The 8,258-nt window shown below is 36.1% G+C and overlaps 5 protein-coding genes across 5 annotated transcripts in view; 3 read left to right on the top strand and 2 right to left on the bottom strand.

Annotated features, from left to right (window-relative positions):
• Positions 1-8,258, bottom strand: part of LOC136420202 (ninjurin-1-like) — a 56,030-nt gene that overhangs the window by 31,721 nt on the left and 16,051 nt on the right. The window lies entirely within an intron of this gene.
• On the top strand, positions 235-1,617 carry LOC136420204 (general odorant-binding protein 83a-like). The gene is made up of 7 exons (XM_066407043.1): positions 235-385; positions 445-520; positions 595-650; positions 701-736; positions 802-907; positions 1,329-1,396; positions 1,465-1,617. The coding sequence occupies exons 1-7, from the start codon at positions 320-322 to the stop codon at positions 1,480-1,482; spliced, it is 426 nt and encodes a 141-aa protein (XP_066263140.1). The 5' UTR covers positions 235-319; the 3' UTR covers positions 1,483-1,617.
• Positions 1,801-2,996, bottom strand: LOC136420199 (carbonyl reductase [NADPH] 1-like). The gene is made up of 5 exons (XM_066407032.1): positions 2,839-2,996; positions 2,514-2,774; positions 2,215-2,453; positions 2,008-2,162; positions 1,801-1,957 (listed from the first exon to the last, which is right to left on the bottom strand). Exons 1-5 carry the CDS (start codon positions 2,863-2,865, stop codon positions 1,803-1,805), a joined length of 837 nt encoding a protein of 278 aa, XP_066263129.1. The 5' UTR covers positions 2,866-2,996; the 3' UTR covers positions 1,801-1,802.
• Positions 3,465-4,651, top strand: LOC136420200 (carbonyl reductase [NADPH] 1-like). Its single transcript, XM_066407033.1, has 4 exons — positions 3,465-3,639; positions 3,692-3,952; positions 4,000-4,232; positions 4,290-4,651. The coding sequence occupies exons 1-4, from the start codon at positions 3,616-3,618 to the stop codon at positions 4,600-4,602; spliced, it is 831 nt and encodes a 276-aa protein (XP_066263130.1). The 5' UTR covers positions 3,465-3,615; the 3' UTR covers positions 4,603-4,651.
• grsm (granny smith) lies at positions 4,846-8,161 on the top strand. The gene is made up of 8 exons (XM_066407022.1): positions 4,846-4,995; positions 5,614-5,953; positions 6,018-6,299; positions 6,359-6,583; positions 6,729-6,874; positions 6,953-7,109; positions 7,166-7,453; positions 7,506-8,161. The coding sequence occupies exons 1-8, from the start codon at positions 4,916-4,918 to the stop codon at positions 7,647-7,649; spliced, it is 1,662 nt and encodes a 553-aa protein (XP_066263119.1). The 5' UTR covers positions 4,846-4,915; the 3' UTR covers positions 7,650-8,161.

The following is an 8,258-nucleotide window of genomic DNA, read 5'->3' as shown; positions in this document are numbered from 1 at the left end:
CAAAGGAAGTGATTATTAGTGCCCAATAAGGGCTGTTACGCTAAGAGCAGCATTGTCGCTAATTCGAAAATAATTAGTTGATTATTAATTTATTGTTATGTTTACATGAGTGTACCTTTAATAAACTCAGATATGATATTTCCAGTTTTTTCCCTCTTATGATCTCATCACCTCATGGTGGAACAATGACTTGAAATGTGTTCTCATTACAGGTAATTACCCGTTGAAGTGCAATTTAATTAATGACCATCACATGATCGCGGTAATGTCCATATAAAACGAATACAAATTCGGCGAAGATTCAGAAATCTGCATAAAGATGTTCAGTCCGGTTGTGGTGCTTTTCCTTATTGCTGCTGGGGCGATTGCCGAATTCGACCGTTCCGTGAGTAATTTCTGAACAATAAGAGATTGATTTATAACAATTCGTAATTGTTGCAACAGCTTTTAAGCGAAGAGAAAAGAGAATTAATGACCACCCTGCACAAGACTTGTGTAGATCAAATTGGAATTCCTGAAGGTAATTTTTATTTGCTGTTGCCATAAGCAATTATTATCGAATAGCTGAATATTAATTAATTTACTTTTAATTAGACCAAATTGAGAAGCTTAAGAAAGGAGAATTTGAAGACGGCAACAAACTCCAAAAGGTAACGCATATTTAAATTTTTCATAAAATGTTCGTAACCTGAAGTTTTAGTGTTATGGTAAATGCTTGATGGCTGAAAGTGGAGTGGTAAGTTATTAATGGTGATTTTCTCTGCTTTCTCATATGTGAAACTGGGCCTTAAATTCTCGTAGATGGACGAGAATGGTGGTATTGATTTAGAGGCTTTTAAAGAGCTGATTCCTGAGCAACTAAGAAGCAAAGTGACAAATACCTTTACGTCTTGTGTGCACAACGCCGGTAAGAACGGGTTTGATTTTGAAAACAGGATATATTTCGGAAATTAGCTTATAATAAGCGCGTTTCAAATATTTGTTGACGATATGATGAATATAATTTTGAGGAGTGGCATAATAAGATACCTTCTGATACCTGCCGCCATCTTTTGACATAGGAAGTTACCTGCCCTTGGAATTAACTAATATATTGACACAATGGCGAATCCTGTCTTAATGTTGTTACGTCTATATCGTATTCTTTCTCATTAAATTTCACCTGCACTTAAACGGAGATTTTGACAAATAAGCAACAGAATATATGGCAAATCTAAAACCCCCAACCAAATTCTCAATTATATTTTCCTTTTCTTTACTGAAGACGTAGGGTGTAAGTTTGAAACACCCTGTACTATTAATTTTCTCATTATATGTTAATTTTTAAGAACAAGTTAATGATCACTGTGACAAGGCCTTCAAGATTTTTCAATGCTTCTACGAAAACGATCGAGAGGTGAGATTTGAATTGACAGTAATTTTTTAATTAACATAATTTTACGTAATGTTTCTGTAACTTTTTAGAACTACTTCATAGCTTAGACGACGCTAGAGGCACATGAGACGAATAAAGAAGAAAATTTACTTAACATTAGCAAATCGAAAAACACCCAAATTTTCTAATACACTAATAATATGCTGTAGATTTCCGCGTGGATGTTAAAGCTGCGTAACTAATAAGAAAATAAAAGATCTTAGAAAAATCTAGGGTTTCCTAATATTGATGCCAGAAAATATAAAAGCTAATATAAAGAAAAGAGAGACAAAAAACAACTTCTTGCTTTCAGAAACCTTTTATTATTAACCATCGAAACAAACATACGCATATAAACCATTTATATATATTTAACATTCTCTTGGATTTAGTTCAATTTCTTGTCCCAAGAAACCACAGAGCAATCAAACCACACATACTTCCCTTTCAGATCAGCTTCAAGAGCTAAAAACAAAGGGGCTTTGGCTCCTTCCTCAATGGTCAAGGGCCCTTTGTGACTGGTCATATCAGTATCAACATATCCTAAATCAATCCTCTGTGTTTCCAAAACTAAACATTATTACTATATTTACCAGGATGCACTGCATTGACTGACACATTCCTATTAGGGCTCTCAGCATTGAAAACTCTTTGCTGAATAAAAGTCAAGGCACTTACTCCCACTTTAGATACTGAATAAGCAGAACTGCCCCATCCTTCCTCTTTTTCCTTACCAGCTTTGGAATCCCTAACCAATATGACTTCTTAAAACGTGCTATTGCATAATATTAGCATATTACTTAACAAATTTCTCCATCAATTTGGTTAAAGAGGACACATCTAGCGAATCACTATTAAACTTGGATCTCAATTCCTCAGAAGGAATTACTAGTAAATGCCCAAGGGAGCTGGACAAATTGACAACCCTAGCATTTTGCCTTAATAAAGGAAATAAGGCTTCGCACACCTTCAAAGTACCAAAATAGTTCACTCTAATGGTTTCTTCTGCTTGAACTGCAAATGGTTCTGATGCAGAATTCTAGAGATATACATTGTTTTTCAACCAATTGAAATCATAATTATTTAATTCCTTATATACTTTAAAGGCAGTAGCAGCATTATTGATCAAAAGATCTATGCCTCCATGCTTGGTTTTAATGTAGTTTGAGAAATTGTCTATGCTGAGTTGGTCAGTTATATCCAATTGATGGAAAAGGGGCTTAAATCCAAGATTATTGAGAGCTTTAACTGCAGATTTGCCTCGTTCCACATTTCGAGCAGTTAAATATACATCCCCATCGAACTCCTTACATAAACCTTTGACTATGGCAAAGCCAATTCCCTTGTTGCTACCTGTAACCTGAAGTTAAGCTCGTCAAGGGCGTAGAGCTAAATAGGAACTTTAATAGAAGGGTGGTACTTACAATAGCTAATTTTTTAGTTGAAGTCATGGTTTGTTACTGAGAAACCCGATAGAAACACTAGGGATACTTATACACTAAATATGTAATAGATAATTAATTGCAGGGTAATTAATCAATTGGTAAATAAAGGAAGGTGGCTAAACGTATAGTGATTTGAAGAACTGTTTGTATTATCAGTTATTTTTCCTGTTAAATACTTTAACTGATTGTAAGAGAAAAAAACAACTTAATAACAATTTTTAAAAAAATGTAAACAAACGTCAATGCCAAGTTTACGCATTAGAAGTTGTTATCATGAAAACGGCAGAGAGAACAGATATAAAATGTCGTATGTAAAGTTCAAATTCGTAAGATACGGCAACATGCCATTCTGTAATTGTCTGAAATATCAGCTTAACCGTAGCGATTGGATTAATTTATTGTGTAAGTACCGTCTCTTTTTGGCTCCCTAAGTAGACGAGAGCAACAAAGATAAATGAACTTCTGGTTCAATATGTGAAATGATTTGAGATATGTATAACCCTCCTTTTATCGTTTTGTTGTTTATCGCTATTGTGTTTTGTTATTCACAAATTTTTGATTAAAATACATTATTTAAGAAATCCGAATTTCTTGTTTTCTTGACTTAAGTCAACCCACAAAACCACAAATCATACATCTAAACACCTTTTCTTATCGCACACCTATCAAAATTACAATATTAAATATGTTCTTCCAAGTATATAAACGTTCCAAAGATGAAAACTAATTCCCAATACAAATCTGCGAATTTCTATAATGTCTTTAAAAAAACTAGCTATTGTAAGTACTTAGTATACTCCCTTATTCATTAATCACTAATCCTTGTACACAGGTAACAGGTAGTAACAAAGGCATAGGTTTTGCCATAGTCAAAGGCCTCTGTGAGAGATTCCAAGGAGACGTGTATTTAACCGCTAGAAACGTAACTAAAGGCCAAGAAGCAGTAGATAAACTTAAAGCCTTGGGCTACAACCCCCTGTTCCATCAGCTAGACATCACAGATGAAACTAGCATTAACAAATTTAGAGACCACATTAAGAACCGACATGGAGGCATTGATATTCTCATAAACAATGCTGGAGTTTCTACAACAGTAAATCAATACTTCTTATGTGATGTTAGTTAGTACTTGATTTTTAGACATCTCTACCTATAAATGAAGTGGCTGTACAAGATGTGGGAGTGAACTATTTTGGCACTTTGAAAGTGTGCGAGGCATTATTTCCATTATTAAAGCAGAATGCCAGAGTGGTGAATGTTTCCAGCTCTGCAGGTCACTTGGACAGAGTTCCTTCTGCAGATCTGAGCACCAAGTTAAAGAACCCTAATTTGACTATTGAAAATTTGAGTTTGTTAATGAAAAACTATGTCAAGTAAGTAATTTTTGGATGTAAATTGTAGCGTTTTAATCAAAAAGAATATTATTATAGATCTGTAAAAGAAGGTAAACACATTGAAAATGGTTGGGGCACTAGTGCCTATTCAATATCAAAGGTGGGACTAAGTGCCCTAACCATTGTCCAACAAAGAATATTTGACCAAGAATTGCCCAATCGTAACATTGCAATTAACCATGTGCATCCAGGATGGGTCAACACAGACATGAACAAGACAGGGAAGTCTACAATAGATGAAGGGGCTCGGTCGTCTCTGTTTGCGGCTTTAGATGATACAGCTTTAAAGGGGAAATATATTTGGTGGGATTGCCGAGTTGTTGAATGGGACAGACCTTTGCCTCAGTAATAGAAAATATAATTATTGTCAATTTTTAGTTTCAGCTGCAATATACGGATTTGAAGAAGTTTACCATTAATATTTAATGTTTTGTTTAAATCTTAAATTAAAATGAATTAAACGAACAAGAAATAATCTAAACCCATCGTTCATGTTTGCTTAGATTCAACACTAAAATGGCGCTTACATTGTTGCCATATTTCAACTATTTTAGATTAAAATCTCGGTGTTTACTGTCAAATATGACAAAAAGTCGCCCATTTTTTTCAACTTTTGTAAACAAAGTCATTATCGTACTTTTTTCACAATTTTTTCTTTTTTCATGTTTCATTCTTCAATTTTCCTTAAACGAAGAAATAATCTTCTTTACTCGTTAGCAACTAGGGGCTATAAGGGCTGTAGGTAAGTCTAATAGCAGACTTGTTTCATTTACTTCTAAGTTTCAGTGTCCATAAAATGCTGAAGTACTACAAAGTTATGCCACTTCTATTGCATGTTTATTTTTCTTCGATTTGCTGTAACTTTAAGTTAGCACTAGATTTTAAAGGGGGGCAAAGAACCACTCCCCACCCCATTCTCCTCAATTGTAAATTAGAAAATAACAGTATTACATCTTTGGTTTTTTGCCCAAAGAGGCCCACTCTTCTAAATCCGGTCCTGGTTTACTACAGTAGTGACACCTGCCACAAGTTGTTTTTATTCATGAAGGTCACTTGAGATATTATGGTGTTGTTTGAATTTTTTTTATACTAAGCAACACATTAAACCTCCAAACAAACATGAATCTTATGAGTAGTGAACAATATTTTCAATTGAAGAAAAATAGAGATTAGTAACCATTTACATTAATGCTTGATCAGTGATAGTTACTAGCCACGAAATAACCAAAATAAACCTCTACAAACACCCAATCTCCAAGAATAAAAGATTTTTGTTTGCACACTGATAACAATTTTATATACACAAAAATATAGATATACGCCACGTAATATCTAGCAGTGATTTAAGCCCTAATTTCAGAACAAAAAAAATGGCCAACTTGGTTTTCAAATCAGGTCTCACGAAATCAGACCCAGAATCAACACCTGTACTAATAATAGGCCAAGTTAAGCACCTGACTCAACTGCATTTTAATGATATTAAGCCTAAACTAGAACCCCGTGTCAGCGAAGAAACCTTTAAATTGGCTGTGTCCAGCTTACACCCTTCTCCAACTGATACTAGATCTCTTTGGCTGAATTTGGCCACAGTAGCTGCTTTGCCAGTTAAATGTAGCAGGCACAATACTCCTTCCAGAGCTCATTCGATCACCAAGATTGTGCAAAGCTCTGTTTATGGGGACGTTGATGAGAGTATTGTGGTAAGAGAATGTTTGTCAAAAAGATAAAGGATTTGTCAAAGGAAAAATCTGTATCCTTTTTTAGATTGTTTGTGAGCAACCCCAAATTTATGCTAGTGCCTGTGCAGTGGCAAGGGCATTTCCCTTATATTCAAGAAAATCAGGGGCTCAGGTCAGTGACTCGGATAAAGCAACTGTTACAGTTGAATTTGTAATTGTTAATAAAGAGATTGCTGGGGAGAATCTCGCTCCACAGCTAAGCAATGATGACTTGAAGTGTATTGAAAATGCGGCTACTGGAGTCAGATTGGCTGCAAAAATTGTAGATGCCCCTTGCAATGATATGACCGTTGATGATTTTTTAACTGTATGTTTCCCATTTTCTATTTAAGTGACATATTTGATAGTGCGATTTTGATTCCATAGCAAGTAAAGGATATAGGTAAGGTTCTTAAGATAACTCCGACGATAATTCGCGATGAGGAGCTAGAAAAAAGGGGGTTTGGGGGTATTTATGGAGTGGGTAAGGCTGCCAAGGTGCCTCCAGCTTTGGCAGTGCTCAGTCATACTCCTGAAGGGGCCACACAGACTATTGCCTGGGTGGGCAAGGGTATTGTTTATGACACTGGCGGCCTTAGTCTTAAAGGAAAGGTAAGTGATTTGAAGCCAGAGATGTAGATAATTTCATTCACAAATTATCGATTAATTTTCACACAATATGCATTTTTAATCTTAAATTATATTTATGCAGATTGCCCTAAAATGTATTAATAAGAATGTAAATTAAAATTTTTAGACCGCAATGCCAGGCATGAAACGTGATTGCGGGGGAGCTGCCGGAGTTTTAGGAGCATTTTACGCCGCTGTTCAGTCGGGTTTCAAGGAGAACCTTCACGCTGTGTTCTGTTTGGCTGAGAATGGAGTTGGTCCCAATGCCACCAGGTATTGAAATCCATTTTAACTTAAATGACCCATCTTTTACCTGCTTGTGACAACGTTATCATGGAAAACCCTTTTAAGACCCGACGATATTCACACTTTATACTCGGGCCGAACTGTTGAAATCAACAACACCGACGCTGAAGGTCGACTCGTTTTGTCGGACGGTGTGGTTTATGCCAACAAAGACCTCAAAGCCAACATTATTTTAGACATGGCGACATTAACTGGGGCTCAAGTACATTTTCCATTAGAAAATTACTGTTAGAACTATTCATAAATATTTTTGCATAGGGAATAGCTACTGGAAAATATCATAGTGCTTTCCTTACTAATAACGGTGACTGGGAGCACACAGTCTTAGAAGCAGGTTTATCTTCCGGAGACCTGGCCTTTCCTTTGCCATTTTGCCCAGAATTGCACTTTTCCGAGTTTACCTCTGCAGTTGCAGACATGAAAAATTCTGTATCTGATAGAAATAACGCACAAGCCAGCTGCGCCGGGCTTTTCATAGCTTCCCATTTAGGCTTCGATTATCCAGGCACGTGGATCCATGTGGACATGGCCTATCCAGTTCATAGTGTATGTACAGTCTACAGCATCTCTTCTTTTTAATTGTTTGTAAAACTTACAGGGAGAGAGAGCCACAGGGTATGGAGTATCATTGTTGACAACATTGTTTGGCAGCTACAGTAAGCAAAACTTGTTAAGGTCTATCGCTCCACAGGTACCGGTGGCAGGCGTGGAAAATTGTGCCAAGAAAGCCAGGAAGAATTAGGTTTTAAGTTTATTTGTTTCCTGTTTTTCTAGTCGTTCGCTTGCTATTGAGACAATGAAGCAAGACAACGACTTACGAACTGAGTGTTGAACGTAGAAAACGCATCAACAGCAAACGACGACCGCGAATAGCAGAGTATATGAATCCAACTTAAAGCATTTTTGGCTTGGCATTGTCACGGTTGTTCCACCCCACTTTTAGTTGTATTTAAGTGCTTATTTTACTGATATTTTGATCATTGAAACGCATACTAGTTTTATCGGTGTTTAATGATTATTTTACTACTGGATTGTTTTTAAATCGGGTGATATACCTACGCCTAGGATCTAAGAATAGTGGCAACTCGTGGTATTTTTTTTTTCGGGAAAGCAATAAGATCTCAGTCGCCAGTAATGGGGATATGACACTTAAAATTGTAATAGTAAGATGACCGTTGTAAAGACGGCGCACTTCTTCCCAGAACGAGCCACCACTATATAAGAGTGAGGAATAAACTTGGTACTTAAAGAGAATTTTGGTTTGTCCCCTTGCCTGATTTTCTGTTACTTTAGGAGTTACCGTAAAGTTTAGCAACGTTATTCGTAATTTAGTATTATTTACACAGCCCGA

The sequence above is a fragment of the Euwallacea similis genome, chromosome 3, assembly GCF_039881205.1.
Source record: "Euwallacea similis isolate ESF13 chromosome 3, ESF131.1, whole genome shotgun sequence".
In the NCBI taxonomy this organism is placed as follows: Eukaryota; Metazoa; Arthropoda; class Insecta; order Coleoptera; family Curculionidae; genus Euwallacea; species Euwallacea similis.
Note: the sequence above shows the minus strand (reverse complement) of the source record. Positions and strands in the feature narration are given on the sequence as shown.